The 22,449-nt window shown below is 46.2% G+C and overlaps 2 protein-coding genes across 3 annotated transcripts in view; one reads left to right on the top strand and one right to left on the bottom strand.

Moving 5' to 3' along the window:
- The window catches only part of EXOC3 (exocyst complex component 3), a 291,571-nt gene that overhangs the window by 145,692 nt on the left and 123,430 nt on the right, over positions 1 to 22,449 (bottom strand). For both annotated transcript variants that reach the window (XM_086965203.1, XM_086965204.1), the window contains exons 8-9: positions 20,316 to 20,426; positions 18,600 to 18,750 (exon numbers count right to left, since the gene is read on the bottom strand). In XM_086965203.1, the coding sequence (XP_086821329.1) occupies positions 18,600 to 18,750; positions 20,316 to 20,426 (262 nt within the window). The remainder of the gene's footprint in view (positions 1 to 18,599; positions 18,751 to 20,315; positions 20,427 to 22,449) is intronic.
- Positions 1 to 22,449, top strand: part of LOC147722730 (uncharacterized) — a 637,985-nt gene that overhangs the window by 25,540 nt on the left and 589,996 nt on the right. The window lies entirely within an intron of this gene.

Raw genomic sequence — 22,449 nt, forward strand, 5'->3', positions numbered from 1 at the left:
GAGTTCATCAGGCGGATGGTGTCCTCAGTGGAGATTGGGTTCCAGTCATTAAGGATGTTCAAGGGGGGTGAAGGTATTGCGGAAGGTTGGGTGGGTTGGTCTCCGGGTTGGTTGTCGAAGCTGTTGTGGATGTCTGCGATTTTGTTGTGGAAGAATGAAGCTAGGGAGTCGCAGAGGGCTTGAGAGGGGGTGATGTCGTTGGAGTTGGCTGAGGGGTTGGTAAAATCTTTGACGATGTTGAATAATTCTTTGCTGTTGTGAGCGTTTTTATCTAGTCGGTCTTTGAATGTGGCTTTCTTGGCGGACCGGATTAGTTGGTGGTGTATGCGGGTGGCGTTTTTGAAGGCGTCCCTGGTGCTGGTGTTTGGGTCTTTTTTCCTGGCCTTCTCGAGGGAGCGACAGAGTTTCTTGGATTTCTTAAGATCATCGTTGAACCAGGATGCGTTTTTGCTGCCTAGTTTGATTTGACGTTTTTTCAGAGGTGCTAGGTTGTCGGCGCTGTTGGTTAGCCATTGGGTGAGGTTAATGGCTGCTTGGTTGGGGTTTGAGGAGTGTACAGGGGGGTTTTGAAGAAGCGATGAGGAGATCTGGTCGATGGTGATTTTGTTCCAGTGTCTCCGCAGAGTAGGATGAGGATGGTTATGGGTTGTGGTCTTTTTGTAGATAAAGTGAACGCAGCTGTGGTCCGTCCAATGGAGAGCTGTGGTGTGACTGAAGGAGATATGTTTGCTGGAGGTGAAGATAGGGTCGAGTGTGTGACCTGCATTGTGGGTGGGGGTATTGACAAGTTGTTTGAGTCCGAGGTTGGCGAGATTGTCCAGAAGGGTGGTGGCGTTGCTGTCATTGCTCTTTTCCAGGTGAAAATTGAGGTCTCCCAATAGAATGTATTCCTCGGAGGGGAGGGCGTTTGGGGTGATGAAGTCAGTGATGTCGTCACTGAATTGTGCACGGGGTCCTGGAGGCCGGTAGAGGAGGGTGCCTCTGAGTGTGGTCTTGGGGTCGGTGTGGATCTGGAAGTGAAGGTGTTCGGCGCTGGTAAGGTTGACGTCTGAGCTAGTTGAGATGCGGATGGCATTCTTATGGACGATAGCGATGCCTCCTCCTGTTTGTTTGGTGCGGTCCTTACGGATAATCTTGTAACCGTCCGGGATGGCAATGGTGATGTCTGGGGCTGATGAGGCGTTCATCCATGTTTCTGTTAGGAAGGCGACGTCTGGAGAGATGGTGTCTAGTAGATTCCAAAGGTCGATGGCGTGTCTGTGGACCGAGCGGGTGTTGAGCAGGATGCATTGTAGGTGGTTGGTGTCAGATATCTGTTTTCTGTTCGTGGGTGAGGAGTTGTTCTTGGTGCCGTCGAACTTGCAGGAGGTGCAAGAGAAGGGTCCATGGGTGAGTCCAGGAGCGGCTTGGGCGCAGTTGGGGAGTCGGCCGGGGTTAAGGGCTAAGAGGGTGGCGACGTCGTATGTAATGCGGGAGGGGTGGGTGGTACGGGGACCAGGGGGTCCGGCGCTGGGCGCGGTCCAGGCGCGGACGGGCGTAGACGGGCTTACCTTCGGCGCGGCCGCAGCGCGTGGACGCTGCACGTGTGGACATCTGACATAAATGGAGAGTGGAGGGGGCGGAGCGTGGGAGGGGCAGCAGGGAGGTGGTAGTGTGGATGAGGGGCGGGCCAGGGGATACCAACAACAAAATGGAGGGTCAAAGGGAAAGCCAGACAGGGGCAGCAAATACACAAATGCGCCGAGTGAGCAGTTAAATGAAATAAATGCACAACAGCCTCAGCGATTCAGACACTAGAAAAATGAGCACAACAGCCTGAGCAAGGTCGCGCTAATTATGTCAATCAGTTACAGCGGCGCTACGCGTGAAAAGCGCTACAATGCTATGGGGATCGGTAAAAGCAATGCTGTGGAATCACAGTAGTAACAATACCAAAGATGCGTTCAAGCACAGAGCGTATTAGCTGCAAGTGAAGAGGAGCGTGGAGGAGCGACCGTTCTGAGGAAGGTCCAGGTGGTCACAGTTTGGCCGGGGAAGTGGAAGGCTCAGTGATCGTGGGTGGGAGGGGCAGCAGGGAGGCGGTAGTGTGGATGAGGGGCGGATTGCATGGTTGATGTCATGCAAAGGCACTTCAGCGTACAGTGCAGCAGTTGTACCCATGCTTCTGGTGGAATGCGCCCTCATTCTGCCCTGTAGCGGTTGCTTTGCTTTGTTGTGGCAGAGGATGATACAAGCTGACAACAAGTGTGCAATCCCCTGTTTGGACATCGGCCGGCTTGTTTCTAGAGGACTAAAGGAAACAAGCAGCTGATTCAAAGTGTGCAAGTCCCGTCTTGTCTAAGAAGAATCTGATTCTCCTGTCAATATCTATTGAACCTGGTCATCTTTGCAGAGTTGCCCTCACACTTTTTTCTTTCACCCCTCCTGTTTTGCTGATTTATTTTTTTACATGGCTTTTTGACTTTGTGCACTTTATTACTGCTACCCAGTGCTAGAATGCTCTCTCTCCCTTAAACAAGGTACAGTTGGTCTACATTTAACTGGCAGATTTGATTTACATGCAATTGCCTAGTAGATGGTATACTCCATGAACCCAAGGCTTGTAAATTAACTGCTAATAATGGGCCTGCAGCACTCATTGTGCCACAGACCAAGTAGCCTTTTAAAACGTGTCTCAGGCCTGGCACTGCAACCTATTTTGCAGTTTTAAAATACCATTTCAATCTGACAATCTGACAACAAACCTTCAATCAAGACTCTGAAACTGTTTTATTCTTGGGAAGTTTTCATGTGAATGTCGCACAACACTGTGATTTACTATTGTTTGACATGCATCTTGGTGCGGGTCAATTTTTGTTTTGTCATTAAGTGATTTTTATCACGCTCAGGGGGTGTATATGGGTCACATCCCAGACCTTTACGCACAAGGATTCAAAAATAATATAGGCATAACTAATAGTGAAAATTGGTGCTGGTCTAGTATAGCTCTGACACTTGGCAGTGTGTTTGGCTATAAGCTAAGTATGATTGCTTTGTGCCAAGCTACAAGAGGGTAAGCACAGGTTAATTAAGTGAATTTTGGTGATTCCCCCCGAAGGGGATTCTGGTTGTTCCTTTGGACGGGTCTTCACCCACTCAATCAAATATTTAATGTCCTACAGTATCCAGCAGGTGCAAACATCTCTATACAGATTTTGTCGGATTAGAAAAAAAAAAAGAAGTATGAACTTTGGATTAGTCTGTAAAATTACTTTGTCTTAGGTAAATTGTAGTAAGGGCTCTTTTTTAGTAAATGCCTATAGCTGCCCTTGTTTTCCTGCTGGGTAAGCAACGGCAGGATTTTCCAATACATTAATTTCAGGTCAGTCTTGTGTATCGTTCCCAAGGGAGGCAGCATGCGTTGACTCAGTACAGTACTCATCTAACATGGCACTGGAGGGCAGCTTACATCTCAGAAGGACTAAAAAGCCCTTTTTATTAACGGATTTATGAACCTTTGTAAAAACAAAGATGATGCAGTGTATTTTGTCTTCCTGAACCCTGAAACTGCTGCGAGACGGGTTCTCAAAGAAAAAGTACTTCAGGCCACTTTTGGCCAGGTCCAGAAATAAAGTAAGCACTTCGTGCAGCTGTATGGAGATTTGTAGAAACACTGCGATTGGGACTGTAGGTGTTCGCTGTTGTGGATGTGCGTGCTTGCATCAGAATGTTTCTGTAGTCTGCTTGGATGTCCAAATAGCCATACTTTAGGTGGTCAGGTACAAGACTGTCAGGCTCAGTGACTGAAGATCATGATGAAAGATCTCTCCACTGTGTCTAGAGAGGCCCTTCAGTTGGATTCCTAGATGCACAAGCATCCTCAAGAGGTCGCTGTACCAGTACTGGTGGACTACACCAGGGCAATGAGTATCTGGGAATAGTAATCAGTTTTTGCCTCTCTCAGCACTATGAGGATCAGAGAAAGCAGGGAAGGCAAATGCAAAGACGTTTGACTATGTCAATGAAAAGGCACTCTACCAGAAATGGTTTCTGACATAGTACTGGCATTTCTTGTTTTTGCTAGTGATGACTAGATCTTGTGTGGTATGAACCCACACAAGGAAAATGTAATCCAGTTGGTCTTGTTGCAGCTGCTATAAGGTGACTGCACACAAGAGCACCGTGGAACGCAGCTGTCTCATCATTTTGGCATCCTTGGAAATGTTCTGCAATGATATCCACCTTGTTGAAGGTGGCCCAGTTAATAGCTTTATTATGATGAGCAAGGCTTGTCCAGCCAATCTCAGGAAGAACTATTCCTACTTTTACCCCTAGAAGGACAACATCATTATGTAGAAACATTAAATAAGGCAGGGGCGGCTCCTCCATTAGGACGGAGGAGCGTCGCCCCACTGCATTCTCGCAGTGCGAGAAGCAGAAACATAAAATTGTATTTTAAATACCTTTTTATGTTTCTACTTCTCGTGCTGCGAGAAAGCAGAAGAGTATACCTGTTTAGAGGCAAACGGGAGGGTATGCCTGGTTGTGGGCGGGTGGGTAGGTTGGGAGGAGTAGCTTGCCCACTCTGAGTGCCCTGACTGTTTAGTCATGCGAACCATGGGCGTCAGCAGACATTTTTCCAGGGGGGGAGAGAGAGGGGGGGGGGGGGGCAAAATGTTAACGTTATCCCCATCCTTCAACATGATGTGTGCCAGGTGGGGAACAAGAAACACTGGGGCGTAGGAAGAGCCATCGGGGGCAGGATATGATCTAATACACCATAGGGTTGTTGTGCCACTGCTATCTCTTTCTTTTGTGGCTCCCCAAAATCCATACCTGTCCTAGTCCCTAAAATTACCCCATAGCACCCCAAAACCCATACCCACCCTGAACCCTAAAATTATCCCTGCCCCCCAAATCTCATACCCGCCCTGATTCCTAAAATTATGTCCCTGGTACCCCAAAACACATACCCACCCTAAACCCTAAAATTATCCCCCTGACATCCCAATTCCTAACCCACCCTGAACCTTAAAATTACTCCCTGGCACCCTAAAAACCACACCCACCCTAAACCCTAAAGTTACCCTTGGCACCCCAAAAGCTGAACACTACGTTCTGATTGTGTATCGCGCAGTTTCCCTTATCAAGAGGATCTGCTGGTGCGGATCTGCTCGCCCTGGTCTAGATCTGCTCGCCCTTCTCTGGAGCTGTTCTGCCTGCCCTGTCCCACTTCCGGAACGACCGAGCGTGCCTCCATGCACACTGCCTGGACCTACTCTGTCTGGCCTGGTTCTTTCTCCTTTGGACCCGCGGTCTTCATTTGCGGAGTTAGGACACAGGACTCACTTCTCTGAAGCTGCTCTCCCTCACCCAGGTCCTCCCACCCCACTCCACTTGCTCTCTCATCTTCCTTCCTCCCTATTTCTCGGTCTCTCTTTCCGCACTGCTTCTCTCTCTCTTTCTCTCGCCCCCTTTGTTCACTCTCAACCCCCACCATATCCATCTCCCCGACCCCAAGTCTTCCTCTGCCCCCCTCTCTCTTCTTCCTCATGTTAGTGATAGGGAGTCTGGGGCACTCTCTGAAAATGCAAGCTGGAGGTGACGTGAAGTGTGAAAGCACCAAGGTGTGAACAGGCAGAAGAGGAGGGGTGGGCGGCAGGTAGAGGATCAAAGTGGTCACTGGCTCTCAGAGAGGGGAGATGGGGCAGTGAGCAGCCTGAGGACAAAAACAACACCAGAGCAAGAGACAGACGCTTCGTAAGGAGCCTGGTGTTGTAAAATGAAGAAACACACACTTCTTAGCACAACAAAGCAGCCGAACGGCGCCTTACACTAGAGCCAAGAACCATACCCATCACAAACAAACAGCAGCCACCGGAGAAACCAGCGGTGTCTTGAAAATAACAAAGGACAGAGACAGACGACTGCCGCCGAAACCTGGAAGTACAACTTACACCTTTAACAAAAGGCAATTCCTGATGCAAGCATCACACGCCAGAACACTATAAATATATACATCTCCCATCAATGCACACCTGAGAGTGAATAAAAAGATGAGCAGCAAACTAAGGCAGTGACTGACAGACACTAAGCATGGGCCTCCGCTGAAGGGGCAAGGAAGGGCGCTCCGGAGGGGTTGGGGGGGGGCAAGCGCCCCTCCTTGCCCCCCTGCAGACGCTCATGATGCGCACTCTGCATTTTCTCTATGTAGGCTGCAAGCAGCCTACATAAAGAAAATGGCCTCCCCATTGCAGCATTGTGATGGGCTTAGGGGAGCGGAGGGAGGCTGCCTGCTTCCTGTTTTAAGCAGCGGGAAATTGCGGGACACGGTCAGGAGTGGAGGCGGCGCGGGACCCGGTACGGTAAGTTTTAAAGAAAAAGTCTATTACTGCATTGAGTGGCATTTATCGAAAAAATAATCTTCTTTAAACATAAGCTTTCTAGAAGCATTCAGCCTCCCCCTTACAACAATGCCGTTAATGAACTAAGAGGCAAATCAGTTGTCATGTGCACCCTATCTGCGGTCACTTTTTCCACAAAATTTGACAGAATTAGCTTACAATGCACTATAAAGAAAATGCTACTTACCAGTATGCATCTGTTCTTGGCATGTAGACCTGTAGAGTCGTACACTTTTGCAATAGATCGTCACCTGGTGTTGGGCTCGGATGATTGCAGGTTGTTGTCTTCTTGGAAGAAGTCTTTGTAGTCACGAGATAGGTGACTCCTCCCTTGGACGATACTGCGCATGGTCATCGACTCCATCCTCAGATTGTTTTTCGCCATGATGGGAAATGATGGGAGTTAGTAGAAGTAAAGAGAAAGGATGTCCATGCGTGTGCATCTAAGTAAGATGAGTACTGGAACGGATACAAGTCCCGGGGAGGCGGGAGGGCGTGTACAACTCTGCTGCTCTACATGCCAAGATGTATACTGGTAAGTAGCATTTTCCGTTTGAGGCATATGAGTTGCGGATCGTACACTTTTGCAACAATTGTGCAGCAGTGTCTCCCCTAGCGGTGGTCGCTTGTATCCGTTGCAGCATTCTGAAACAGTGTTCTAAGGACAGCTTGGCCTACTGCAGCTTGCTGCTTGCACATCAACACAATAGTGTTTAGTAAAGGTGTGTATTGTAGACCATGTTGCTGCCTTGCATATGTCCTCTAGTGGTATATTTCTTAAGAAAGCCATAGAGGCTCCTAGTTTGCGAGTGGAGTGCGCTCTAGGATGAACCTTTAGTGTACGTTTACCTTTTTGATAGCATATTTGTATACCATCTGTCAATTCCTCCTTTAGAGATGGGGTGGCCCTTGTGTGGGGGAGAGAAAGATACAAATAGTTGTTTTGTCTTTCTGAAGGATTTAGTCCTGTCTGTGTAGTATAGCAGAGCTCTTCTAACATCTAAGATGTGTAAAGCCCTTTCTGCAACAGAGTCCGGTTTTTGGAAAAACACTGGTAGCTCTACTGATTGGTTAAGGTGAAAAGGAGTAATAACTTTTGGCTGGAATTTAGGATTGAGCCGAAGAACCACTTTGTTAGGATGTATCTGAAAAAATGGTTCTTGGATTTTGAACGCTTTTATTTCACTAACTCTTCTGAGAGAGGTGATGGCAACAAGGAAAGCAGTTTTCCATGTTAGGAATTGCAATTCACACTTGTGTAAAGGCTCGAAAGGGGGTCCCATAAGTCTTGTAAGGACCACGTTTAGGTTCCATACTGGAGCAGGTGATAACCTAGGTGGGATTATTCATTTTAATCCTTGCATAAATGCTTTGATTGCAGGTACTCTAAAGAGAGATAGATGTTGCCTATTCTGTAAATAGGCTGCAATTGCTGCCAGATGCAGGCGTATGTAAGAATAAGTCAAATTGGACCTTTGCAGGTGTAGAAGGTAGCAAATAATATTTTGGATGGAAACATCCAGTAGATCAGTGTGATTATTATTACAATATATTGCAAATCTTTTCCACTTAGCGGCATAACATGCACTGGTAGTGGGTCTTCTAGCTTCTTTAATTATGTTCATACAGTTTGGTGGTAGGTTTAAGTAACCAAACTCTAAGACTTCAGGAGCCAGATCACCAAATTCAGTTGGCTTGGCTCTGGGTGTCTTATTTCTCCATGGTTCTGTGTTAATAGGGATGGCGTGAGCCATAATTTTTGATGTGGAACCAGTGAGAGATCTAGTAGTGTGGTAACCCACGGCTGACGTGCCCATGTGGGAGCCACTAGTATTAGTTTGAGAGACTGTTGTCTGAGCTCACGTACTACTAGTGGAATGAGTGAGAGAGGCGGAAAAGCGTACGCAAATCTGCCTGACCAGTTCATCCATATTGCATTCCCCTCCGACCGTGCGTGTGGAAACCTGGCGGCGAAGGTTGGGCATTTTGCATTTTCGTGGGTGGCAAACAGATATATCTGTGGATGCCCCCACATTTGGAAGAATGGTTGAAGAACTTGTGGGTGTATCTCCCATTCGTGAATCTGTTGTGACTGACGACTCAACAGATCTGCTATCTGATTGTGAATTCCTGGAAGGTGTTCTACTGTCAGGTGTATGTTTTGAGGAATGGCCCATGTCCAAATGTTCTGTGCAAGCTGGGACAGTTGCAGAGTGTGTCCCCCCTGTTTTTGTATATAATACACAGCTGTTATATTGTCCGTCCAGATTAGGGCAGCTTTGTTTCGTACTTGTACCTGAAACGTTTTGAGTGCTAGGAAAATTGATAGCAGCTCTAGATGGTTGATATGGAACTGTTTTTGTTGGTTGTTCCATTGGCCTTGTGTGGTATAATGCAAGAGATGGGCTCCTCATCCTGTGAGGGATGTGTCTGTCGTGAGCACTATCTGTGGAACAGGTTCAAGGAACAGCCGTCCCTTTGTCAAGTTTTTGGTGTTCCCCCATTGCAGAGAGCGATATGTACGGCTGTCTACCAACACCAGGTCTGTGAGCTGACCTTGAGCCCGATTCCACTGCTGTGCTAGACATTCTTGTAATGGGCGTATTTGCAGTCTTGCGTGAGGAACTATGAAGATGCAAGACGCCATCATGCCTATTAGTCTCATGAACACTCTGGTTTGATGAGCCTGCTGGTGTTGAAAAAGGGAGACTAAGGTCTGAATGCTCTGTATCCTGGCTGGACTGGGATACGCCAGAGCTGTAGATGTGTCTATGGTAGCTCCTAGATACTGATGAACATGCGAAGGCTCTAGGTGCGACTGGTGTCGTTTATTGTAAACCCTAAGTCGTGCAATGCCTGAATTGTTTGTTTTGTGTGTTGGACACACTGGTTGAACGATTTTGCTTTTTTGAGCCAATCGTCGAGGTAAGGGAAGACATGTATCTGTTGTCTTCTGAGATGTGCTGCTACTACTGCTAAGCACTTTGTAAACACCTATGGTGCTGTTGTGACCCGGAATGGAAGGACTTTGAACTGATAGTGCTGTCCATGTATGACAAACCTTAGATACTTCCTGTGCGCAGTATGTATAGGAACATGAAAATAAGCGTCCTTTAGGTCTAGTGTTGAAAGAAAGTCTCCATGTTGTAGTAGTGGAAGTACTTGTTGTAAAGTGATCATGTGAAAATGATCTGATTGTATGTAATGGTTGAGGGGCCTGAGGTCGAGAATTGGTCTTAGTGTCCCGTCCTTCTTAGGAATTAGGAAGTACAGGGAGTAAACTCCTGTTCCCCGTTCCTCTAACGGGACTACTTGAATAGCATCCTTTTGTAGAAGTGTTATAACCTCCTGTTGAAGCAGAGTTATATGTTCTGTGGACATTGGACGCTGCCTGGGTGGTATGTTTGGGGGGGTTGCTGTGAGTTCTAGACAGTAGCCATGTTGGATAATTTGTCTTACTCGTCTGTCTGTTGAGATGGAATTCCAGACAGGTAGGAACTGTGATAATCTGCCCCCACAGGAGTGGATTGCTGTAGGGGAGGCAGAGGGAAGTCATTGTTTGGGAGTGGAAGAGGAGCGGTTGTTATTACCTCTACCTCTTCCATTATTATTGTTGCCTCTGTATCCTCCTCTAAAGTAGCCTTTGTTAGAGGAGGTCTGTGTGTGCGTCTTAAAAGATGATGTTGTATCTGTGCCGGTCTGCTTGGAGCCTCCTCTATAAAAAGAGCGGCGAAAAGAACTTCTAGTCTGTGTGGATTGTAATGCACCCATAGACTTAGCTGTGTCCGTGTCTTTCTTCAACTTTTCTAGTGTGTTGTCTACTTCCGGCCCGAACAACTGGATCTGATTGAAGGGCTGGTTCAAGATGGTAGTCTGTACCTCTGGTTTAAAACCTGAAATGCGTAACCACTCAGGACGTCTGAGTAGAACACTAGTATTGACTGCTCTGGATGCTGTGTCAGCTACATCTAGTGCACATTTAATTGAGGCATTGGATATTATTTTGCCTTCTTGTAAGAGCTCTGCTGCCTGATCCTTGTATTGATCTGGGAGGTGCTCCATTAGTTTTTCTAATTGGTCGTAGTGAGCCCTGTCATAGCGTGAGAGTAAGGCTTGTATGTTTGCTATGCGCTATATCCGTGGTTCCCAAACTGTGCGCCGCAGCTCCCTGGTGCGCCGTTATGTGATGCCAGGGGCGCCGCGGCAAGATGTGGGCAACATGCAGAGTGGAGCTGCAGGGGCTCTTAGAAGGGGTAAAACAACAGCAAGGCCTCATTACCATGTAAATGGTCTTTAAAAGACCTCTGAAGTGCTCGGGTGCGGCTGTGTGTGCACCCGGGATGCTGTGTCATCCTGGGCTGCCACACACGACGGGGAGGCGGAGGAGGGGGGGTCAGGGGCTGAAGCCATTGAGTCCAATGGGTGTTGCAAGCCGCAACTGTACTTTTTGTGTGGATTATGTGCTCTGTTCTTGCTCACTAATCACAACTGCGTGTGGGTGAAATGGAAAGGGGTTTCCGGTTTCTTCTGGGCACAGCGCTTTGTGCATATGTGAACTTTTCTGACCTTTACTGGTTGCACAGGCATGCCGTGTGTCTGGAAAGCTGCACTTAACTTTATTTATTGATGCCATTGAAATTCTCAACCTCGTGCAGTTTAGGTGACCTTGGTATTCTGGCGAGCATTAATTAACAGAACAACAATTGGGTAAAAAATTCGATTCACACAGAAATTATGTTCCCAGAGTCTGTAGTTTTGCTACACTCTCAGGTGCGTATTCTGAGTCCTACCATAGTGCATTCATTTGCCTGTAATGAGCGATATATTAGCGCAGCAAAAATTCACTGATAACATTATTTTTCTATTTCTAACCATTTTGATTTTTAGATATTAATTTAATTATTTTCTCTAGACCTTCATGAACAGACTTTTTTTAATACCGTTTTCCTGACATTTGTTTTTAATGTGAGTGATGTGGGAGACTAGTCTATTTCAGAGTGACATTTTGCAGAGAAATGTTAGTTTACGTTTCATGCAACATCCTTAAAGTTACTTTTAGATCAAAATAGTACCTCACAAACACATGAGAAATGGAAGGGTGTCACAGAGATTATTTGCATTAATATTAGTGAGCTGCTGTTCTGTTGGAAATATTGAAACATGTCATCACTATCCATAAGTATTATAGATGGAAACACATTTTGAATTTTGGAGGAATGGCTGTGCACTGTCAGTGACCTAGTCAAAGAGGGCATTAAATAGCTGAAACTGGACCATATATTCAAAGCCGTTCCTAACAGGGACCGGGGACCCCCTGAATATGTTAGGTCCAGGGCCCCCAAAATCCTTAATATGTCCCAGTTTGCCCACTCTTTTAAAAAAAAAAATCCCCTTTAGGTTGTTCAGGCTCTCTCGCTGCGCTCGCTGGCCGTGGTGGACTCCCAAACAAATTTTACGCCCACCACTTTCAAATGTCACCAGCCACCACTGGAAAGGGGCAGTCTCAGGGCATGAAGGGAGCAGGCATGGAGGAAAGGGGCAGTCTCAGGGCACAAAGGGAGAAGGCATGGAGGAAAGGCATGGACAGATGAGGTAGTCTGAGAGCACGAAGGGGGGTGGGATGGACATAAGAGGAAGGAAGTCTGAAAGCACAGTGGGAGCATGCATTGCCAGATGGGTCAATCAGGGGGCACACATGGAGCAGTCATGGACACAAGGAGCAGACTGAGTGCATGAAGAAAGGAGGCATGCACAGAAGGGGCAGTCTGAGGGTGCGGGGGCAGGCATGGACAGAGGGGGTAGTCAGGGGTATGGGGGCAGGCACGGACAGAAGGGTAGTCAGAGGGCACGACAGAAGCAGGCATGAACACCAGGAGCAGACTAAGGGCGCGAAGGGAGCAGGCATGGAGAGAAGGTAGTCTGAGGACACAAAGGGAGCAGCATGGATAGAAGACCCAGTCCGAGAACACGAAGGGAGCAGGCATGGAAAGAATGGACCGTCTCAAGACACGAAGGGGACAGACATGGGTAGAGGGGGCAGGAGAGGTCACGAAGGGAGCAAGCATGGGCAGAACGGGCACTCCTAGCGGAGGGCCAGCCACAAGGCATAAAACAAGAGACTGGGAGACATCCGGGGGCAGGGGGAGAGGGTTGGCAGGGTTCTGGCAGGCAGGGGGAGAGGGTGGCAGGGGGGAGAGGGTTGGCAGGGTTCTGGCAGACAGGGGGAGAGGGTTGACAGGGGTGTATTAAATGAATTTCGGCGAGTGTGTTTGCCTGTTGGGTGCATTTTCCCTCCAGTATGCAATGATAACATCGAGTGGCTCCGTCTTAACTTGGTGGAATTTAACTCCAGATTAACTGAGAGATCTACTGGGTTTGGTCTAGAATAGATTAGAAAAATGACGATGGCCTTGTCTGTAAACGCACATTTGAAGATGTTTTTTCAACAAAATACACTTTTTAAAAATGTCATTGTAAATGCATATTCCATATATTCAATAGGGAATATGCGTTTACAATTACATAAAAAGTAAGTGTATTTTGTTTAAAAAACATCTTCAAATGTGCGTTTACAGTCAGGGCCATCGTCCTTTTTCTAAACTATTCTAGACCAAACCCAGTAGAACTCTCGGATAGTCCTTGAAAGGGGAAGGCATTCAAATATTACTGAAACATCAATATGGTCACTGGCTTCAATACAGCCTCCCACACCTGAGTTCGCAACGCATTTACATTCTCGATGAGAGAAAACGTATCCGCACATAAAACAAAAGTTTGTTTTTCCCCTTTTACAACGGTTATCTTTTTATTTTGTTACAAATATGATTAAATACCTTCATTGCATCCCAATTAATTTAAGGAAAACAACAGCAAGTACTCCAGAGGTCGGGCTTACATCCCCACCCACCCGTCCACTGGTAAAATAATGGGGGGGAGCCACGGACAACTGCCAATTTGATCAAGGGAGCCACGGGTCAAAAAAGTTTGGGAACCACTGCGCTATATGTTTTTTGCCTGCGCAGCAATCAGTTTCCCTGACGCATCAATAGCTTTAGATTCTTTGTTAGGCGGGGTTTTGTCACCAGAGGTCTGGGAATTGGCTCTTTTACATGCATTAGACCAGGGGTACTCATAGTACGGCCCGCGGGCCGCTGGCGGCCCGGCAAACCTTCCTTGGCAGCCCGCAGACCTTTCAGACATCGAACCCGAGGTTTTTATTTTTTTTAAAGGCTGTCTGCAACCAGAGCTCGACTCCGAGATTCTGCTGCCTGTGGGGGCCGGGCGATTTCCGCCGTAGTCAAAGTGGGGCTGCAGGGGCGCTGAGAGGTGAACATAGCCTCGTTAACATGCTAATAGTCTTTTAAAGACCTGTGAAATGCTTGGGTGCGGCTGTGTGCGCACGCCTGGAGTTGTCTCACATGAACACACACAAACCTGCCAGTCACACTTGAACTCGCTCGTATCTGTTAGATCACTGCCCTCGTCCAGGAATTTTATCTCCCCTCTGTTATGTGTACATGTGCATGTTTGGGACAACCAATGCTTCCTTATAGAGTGTCATGCTAGCCAACAGTCAGCACTTTCGCGTATTCTGGATTCAGAACGACATGTCCCAGGACTCGCACCATGGAGGACAACTTGTTTTGACTTTGCCCACATAAAGATGCCACAGCAAATGTATGCTATTAAGTATTGAGACCAGAGCTTGGCTTGCATTACAGCTGGTCATCACCAGTTCGATTCTGCTTTGTGCATCATTGTGACTTTATTACTGATTGTCTTTTGGCTTGAGGGCTTCACTGGAGCTTTACAGGACTTTTGTGGCCATCAGACCCAGTGCGAGGTACTCTCTCTCTGTGCCTCCCATGTGCCGGTACTCACCAATACAGAAACTTCAGACTTGGCAAAGACTCTCCGTACTTTGGGTAAAAGGTGGGGCCTTACCGATAGACAAAGTACTATATTGCGGTTTTCAAATAGTTCTGAAGACATTCCCTTTTGCCTCCATTTTGCTGTAACGTTGATGGGGAACATTCCAGAAACTGCTAGAACTTGCCACTGAATTATTTATAGAGCTTGTTAATAGTGAAAGGAGCATTCGGAAATTACTAGGACAAAACGTTTTAATTTTTCTGAATCTTGGTACAGAGTTGAAGGGAATATTATTGAAACTTACAGAACATGTAGTTGACTTATCTAAAATCTACGAGGAGCAAAACGAATTGAGAAATGTGCTCCTTTCATGACCTATTAATGTTGGTTTGCGAGGGAGGGAGAGCGAGGGAGGGAAGGAGAGGGAGGGAGAGGGAGGGAGGGAAAGGAAGGTAGACAGAGGGAGGGAGACAGAGGAAGGAAAAGGGAGGGAGAGGGAGACAGAGGGAGGGGGAGCGAGAGGGAGGGAAAGAGAGGGAGAGGGAAAGTGAGGGCGGGAGAGCGAGGGAGAGGGAGAGCGAGGGGGAGGGAGGGAGGGAGAGAGAGAGGGAGGGGGAGCGAGGGAGGGATAGAAAACGAGGGAGGGAAGGAAAGGGAGGCAGACGGAGGGAGGAAAAGGGAGAGAGGGAGACAGAGGGAGGGGGAGCGAGAGGGAGGGAGAGAGAGGGAAAGTGACGGAGAGAGAGCGAGGGAGAGCGAGGGAGAGCGAGGGAGAGCGAGGGAGAGCGAGGGAGAGGCAGAGAGAAGTGGAGGGAGGGAGACAGAGGGCAACAGAGAGATGGAGGGAGACAGAGATAGAGGGAGACAGGGAGGGAGGGAGACAGAGAGAGGGAGGGAGGGAGACAGAGAGAGGGAGGGAGGGAGATAGAGAGAGGGAGGGAAAGCGAGGGAGGGAAAGGAGGCAGACGGAGGGAGAGAGGGAGTGAGAGAGTCAGAGTAAGTGAGACAGAGGGTGAGATGGGGAGAGAGGGAGTGAGAGGGAGACAGAGTCAGAGGGAGACAGAGAGTCAGAGGGAGACAGAGAGTCAGAGGGAGACAGAGAGTCAGAGGGAGACAGAGAGTCAGAGGGAGACAGAGAGTCAGAGGAAGACAGAGAGTCAGAGGGAGATAGAGAGTCAGAGGGAGACAGAGAGTCAGAGGGAGTCAGAGAGACAGAGGGAGTCAGAGAGACAGAGAGACAGAGAGACAGAGAGACAGAGAGACAGAGAGACAGAGAGACAGAGGGAGAGAGATGTGTCTATGCCGGGTCTGGTGGGTCTGGTGGCTCAGTGGACGAAGGCGTCCACTGCAAGGACCTATGATCAACCTCATGGTCACAGTTTTTTTTGTTGCTCCAGCCCTGCCCCTTCCCCACTGACCCCGCCCCCACCGGTGCGGCCCTCGGATCAAACCACACTGTAAATTTGGCCCCCGAGAGAAAGTTTGTGAGTACCCATGCATTAGACACTACCAAAGAGTCTAGTGGCAGATGTTCCTTAATATAGACTGGATCAGATGGTGCTGTCTATACTTCTTTTCTATTCTTGGATTTAACACCCTACATCGTACCGGGTCTTTAAATATTTCTGGAGCATGTTTAATGACTCCTTTTATCATGGGTAGTATTTACGTAGACCTTTGTGACTGCTCAAATGTATCCATTAAAAAATCCTCATCAAGGGCATCAGAGTGCATTGGAACCCCATGGTAAAGGGCAGCTCTATTTAATAGATTAAACCCAATACTATCTTCTGGAGGGGAAGGTTTTGTTGGGTAGTACTGAGGATCAGGAATGTCTGGCACACTGTGTGGTGGAAAACCATATTTGTCGTCATCCTTAGGATATTCTGGATTGACATCTTCATCTAAAGAGTATGCATGTGGCTCTGGTACGTCACTCTCCCCACCTAGGTCATACTCCTCGTCAGTGTGGTGTGATGATGCAGGAGATTGAACAGGAGAAGCTATAGGTTCAATATAAGGAGGGATAGGAGAGGAAGAAAGTGAAGGAGAGGAAGGGTGCATTGGAGAAGTTGCACAATCCTTCTTTTTGGCAGGAACCACAGGTAGAAGTGGTGTGTCTGCTGGTCTCTTCTTGTAAGGAATTGCTTCCACATGTCCAGTTTTTGAATTGATATGGACCTTTCTTTGTTTAGGATCTGGTCTAAACAGTTCTTCCTTCTCTACAATCTTCTTCGGCGTCGATTTTTTCGGTGCTGATAGGGGATGTTTTGTGTTTTCTGCTTTAGGAGGAGTTATCGAGACCCGTGGCAAATTTTTCGCTGCCGAAGGTGGTTTCAGCTTGGTAGGCTTGTTAGAGGGTTTAGGTGTCTCTGTATCAGGCCTTGGAGTCTTTGGTACCGATGTTGGAGATTTCAGCGCGGAAACAGGTCTCCTTGGCCTTGCGGCGCCGGACTCTGGCTTTCCATCTTTATTTTTGGAACAGGAAGGTTTCGAAGTCGAAGCTTTCGGATCCAGTACAGTTTTTGGCTTCGGCACCGATGTGTCTTTTGGTTTGGGTGCCGAAGGATCTTTGTCTTTGGGCACCGAAGGGCGTCTTGGCTTCGGTGTGGAAGAGTCCTTCGGTGTCGAAGGATGTTTTGGTGCCAATGTAGGAGGTGGAATTGGCACATGTTGTTTCGTCGGTGACGAGGCACCAGAAGGCGTAGTCTTTTTCCTCGGAGCCGAGCCCGAAGGCGGGCGTTTGAGGGTCGATTTGGGCGGAGTGCAGACTGCTGCCTTTGGCTTGGGTAGTGTATGTTGTGCAGGGGCAAGAGTACTCACGGGCTGCCGAGATGGAATTGAGTCGTCTGAGTCCTCTGCCCTCGATCAGGCGAGTCTTCCTCGGCGACGAGTGGAGCCTCGACCTCGGAGATATCTTCGAGTGGATCCTCGTCCCCGGAGACGTCCTCTCCGGCGATCTCCTTCTCAAAGATGGCCTCCGGTGCTGGCGCTGATCTCCTCATCTCGTGTCGACGGGCCCTTCGATCCCGTCTTCTTCGATCGGAAGGATGCACAGACTGTGCAGGTCGACTCGTCATGTTCCGGCGATAGACAGAGGTTGCAGACCTCGTGATGGTCGCTATGAGGGAATTTTGCTCGACACACCGGGCATCTCTTGAATGGAGTTCTGTCCATGAGGCGTAGGCCGTACGGCGCCGATAGGCCCAACGGCCCGCGTCGACGCACCAGAATGTAGCTGGTGATGCCGAAAAGTCTATTCGATGTCGAAAATGTTTATATAAAGTTTCACGCTTCGAAGTTGCTGAAAAAGTCTTTTCTAGCCGGAGCGAAAACTTTCATCCGAACCCAGTGGCGAAAAAAACAATCTGTCGATGACCATGCGCAGTATTGTTCAAGGGAGGAGTCACCTATCTTGTGACTACAAAGACTTCTTCCAAGAAGACAACAACCTGCAATCATCCGAGCCCAACACCAGGTGGCGATCTATTGCAAAAGTGTACGAACTGCAGCTCATATGCCTCGAACACCCCTCTTTCTATCAAAATGTTCTAAGGGGCAGAGGCTCGCCCGCTCCTTCCTTATGCCAGCCAGGTTCACTTGCAGAGCCAAATGCACCCCTAACTTCTACGCCTCACCACTTTGAAAAGGCACCAGCCGCCACTGACATAAGCATTATGTTACTTACCCTGTAAGCATCTGTTTGTGGCATGTAGTGCATTAGATTCACATGCTCTTCATACTCCTTCCATCTAGTGTTGGGTGAAGGTTTATAAAGAAAGCAGCAATTCCTCCTGCAGCCACTACAGAGCTGTAGAGAAGACTTAAAAGTACAACAGGTGCAGAGGTAACAAAGAAGTCCAATCATATGTCTGGTGTGATACCTCCAAACAGTGTTTCTCGAATGTATTCACAGAACACTACTTGAAGAGTTCTTTCTATAAGTTTTTTGAGCCAGAGTCAGTTCAGTTCAGATGTCAGACAGCACTCCTCCTTTAAAATCACTTCCCGAAACACGATCAGCTAGAGGAATCTTTGCCTATAAATGAGGTTTAAGTATGGCATCTTCTGAAACGGCATAAACTGAGACCATGTTTAAAGTAGGCAATTCATTCTTGGTTTATTACAGTAGAAACAATAATAACAGTTCGATGTGAAACTTATGTAAGGTGACAATTCTGATATAAATGAATTTTAGGTAGGAACCTAGTGAAACTCTCCAGAACCAGAGCAAACGATTTTTCAACCAGCTAATTCTTAGGTAGAAGTGTATTTACACAGAAAAAGACAGGAGAGTCTGCAAGATTCAGGAATTAACAAAATAAATGCTTCAGTGTTTCTAACCTCGAGATCCATGAACACTTCCTCGAGTAGACTAGAGCAACCATCTTTAGCAATGGCATCCAATGTGGCATCCATAGAAGACTGGTTACCCTGAATTCCCTCTTCCACCTCATTTTTCAGATACTTCCTTTTTAAACTAACAATAGACTCCCTGCAGTAAAAAAAAAAGGATCAAATTATATCAAATTCAAAACATAAGACGGGATTCTCTATGTTACAATATTGAACTACAACATATATAAGACAAGAGTGTAATACCACATTTAATACAGACGATACTCATTTATACATTTTGAAGTGTACTAAGCTGAGCCTGCAGTTCAGGACACAATACATTGATGTAGATTACATTCAAGACCTTTGTGAAGCTTTTCTGGTTATCATCCTTGTGAGTCAATGAAATAGCTTTGCTTTTTGCATCTATATTTTGCCAGCAAAGATGCTTCTCTGCCAGAGGATTTAAGAGTTGAAATCATGATAATTCCTCTGATTGAGAATGCTCTGGTGGCAATTATCATTAAAGAATTTTCTTTAGAAGAAGTACAGATTGACGTTCCTCTCTAAATCAGGCTCCCAGATTTTGTCCATATTTATAAACAAAATGTATAAAATGGGTCTGTAAACATTAGACATCCACAGGAGTTGTAATACTTTACTGCTGATCTTATAACATTTGTAGAGTTCTAAACTCGGAATTAAATGGGGGAAAATGACGAAAAAAAACATAAAATGCATTGCACAATTACCACACCCGCATTTTGAAAGTCACTTATCAAAAGGATCTTCACATATGAATAATATGAACAACAAATTTACATTAAGAATAGTGACACAGATGATTGCCATCGACCTTCGGGTTACTTTCATTAAATGAAAGAACACCAATCATGTGCACAATTCAGTGTGCTACACTCATACAAAAAATGTCTATGACAGAGTAGCAATAGGGAGAAAACAGGTTTAATGCAAGACCACCTGAAAAACGTTGGTAATATTTCTATATATTCACAACAACTGATTTTCAAAGCCTTGTATGTATAAGCTATCATGGCTGCAAAATATATTTATTAATCTCTTCATAGATTCCACAACAAAGCTTCCTGTTGGACTTTTATTCTAAATGTATTAACTCATGTATAATAAAAAAAAATTGAACCAATTCCCTCTGCCCCTCTTGGCTCACTTTGTTTCCCCTCAGTCTTTCACTTACGTTATGCCCCAGATTAAAATTTCAAAATAAAATAAGGTAGCTTTAGACTGCAAATCTGAAATGCAATTCCTAGATTGAAGACTCCCTGTGGAGTTCACATAGATAAAATAACTATATGTGTCGTATGTGCATTCTACATAAAGCATGTTTATGTTATGAGGAACAAATGAAAAAAAAAATTTTAGGTGCACAAAGACAGTGAACATTTTGAGGAAAAGCTCAAGGATCTGAGAGCGCGTTTGGGTGTCATACTGCAATTATTTCCCACTTTTCAGCCAGTGGCTCCATGACCAAGTCTTATGTGTGTCGGAGACCTTTCTAGACATGGGAGCAGAGTGATGAGGATGCGAAAAGGAAATTAATGTAATGCCCTAGCTTGGCTCTGGGGTGAAGAAAGTGTTGCAGAATAAGGGTACTGATTGGTTGTGAAATAACCTGCTTGCAGATGGGGAGGGATTAAGCCACATCCCACAGACACATAACTTGGAGACAAAGCAATCACTTACTTAAAGGTCTGGCAGTTGTTAATGATGGCAATCATGTACTGAACATAGAATGCAGGAAGCTGCCGATTTTTAAGATGCTCTTCTTTGTACAACTGGGCTTCTTCTTTGTACCTATGAGAAGGAGGTAACAATAACCAAGATTAGAGCAATTGAGCCCCTTGAGCACAAAATTCCTCCTGGACAAAACTGGAACGTTTTTTTCAGGAACAAGGTAATCCTATAATTTCGAGTTATCACTTCTGGGCAGGTGGGGCTACCAACATATCCACAGCAGCTTTGGCCTCTCCGCTGAGAATGTGGTTAATTTGAAAAACTGCAATTCTACGCCTCCTATGTGTGCTTTACAGTTCTTTTTTGGATTGTGAAGTGTGTATCAGTCTGTAAAAAGAGTGCAAAACACACTAACAAAAGAGTATTAAAATAATAACCATCCCCTGGACCTCTTTACATAATGTCAAGCACTAACTGCCTACAAAGCTTACACTGCATTATCTAGCACTCTTCAGAAAATATTTGACAAAACCCCTCATAATATTTAGAACAACAAGAGCTTCCATATAGCTCAGCATCACCGCAACAGCATTAATAAAAAAAAAGCACACACAAATCATGCAGCAAAATGCCTTAGACAGAATGCTGCAAATGCATCCAACACAGCACAGATATGCTATATAAATAGCTATTGCCTCGCTGACAACTGCACAAGCCGTTCAGAATTATCCAGGAGGACTCTCAATATTTCTCCCCTTCACCCGCTCATCACCTCAGTCCTCAAGCATCACAAGAGAACCTATAAGAAAAATAAGAAGACAGCAGGGCCCATCACCCACTCTGCCGCAACCTGTGACAGCATGGCGTGACCTAAAGCACTGCAGACTCCCATCAGGAGGAAAGTTCAATAAAAGTCTGAAGTTGAGAATAAGGGTACTGAGGGAAGCTATGAGGCCTCTCCTCATGTGGAAGAACGGGTAACGTACAAAGTATGCACAGGTTGAAGGGGTAACAAGATCACAAACCCTTACTAGCCAGTTTAATGAGCTTCCAATCTGTTTGCGCTTCAGCCCTCAGCAGGGGGACACCCCTCACCCCCTTGTTAAAATAGAGAATAGAAAGGTTGTGCTGAGACTTGAAGATTTAAATGTTCCTTCTTTGGAATAATTCCAATAAGATCACATTAGTTAGTGCAGAGCGTATTTATTGACACATCAAGTTAACAGCCAACACGTGTTTCACCCCTAAGCGGCCAGCAGGCCTGGGGCTTTTTCAAGGCTGTATTATTGAGTGAGAGTTAAAAAACGTGTATTGTAATGTTGTAATATTAAGTTATAATGGGATTGATAGGATTTGTATTAATATTGAATTTGAGGCAACCCAAGGTGGGACAGGGAGGTTAAACTAAATCTGTGATTGTTTGGGGGGAACCCTGAGGAGACTTCGCGGGGGGTCAATGTAAGACAAAAGGAAGATGCTCGCCTAACTTAGGCGATAATCAGAAAGGGAAGTCTGAAACAGATCAAATATATGATTATTTTTGGGAAAAAGAAGAATACGGAGTTGGAAAATATTTGCACACAGCCTGGAAAGAAACCGAATTAGGTCAAAAACATTACATTACAGATTAGATAAGCATGTGGTCATATAAACATTGTATATGCATCAAAGTATATAGTGGCAACGATGGGTCAAAACATGATGGAGTGAACATTGTCAGTTGGTATTAATATTCAGGGAATGCACAGGACACTAGTTGATATTCAAACATTCTGGCAGTCCTTGAGAATGCAGAGTAGAGGTATATTTGTTGCTATTGAGGTACATGGATGGCGAAGAGATATGGTGCAAAGGTTCATAGGCATTAATCGTTTCCTAGCCACACATGCATTTCCGCATCTTTGTTCAAGCCGTATTCAATAGTTTTATATTTCATGATTAGAAGGCTCTCTCGTCTGCGTAGTCTTTGTTCCCTGTTGCCCCCTCTTTTTGTTTGGGGTATCAGTTCCAATCCAAAGAAAGTGAAGTCTTTTTTGTGTGGATGTTTGTCATGGAAATGTTCCGTAAGCGGGTGTCCAGATTTGTGTTTGTGTATGTTGTGGTAATGTTCTTGTATCCGGATTCTGAGAGGCCTGATAGTGCT

This window comes from Lissotriton vulgaris, chromosome 4_1 (genome assembly GCF_964263255.1).
Source record: "Lissotriton vulgaris chromosome 4_1, aLisVul1.2, whole genome shotgun sequence".
NCBI lineage: Eukaryota > Metazoa > Chordata > Amphibia > Caudata > Salamandridae > Lissotriton > Lissotriton vulgaris.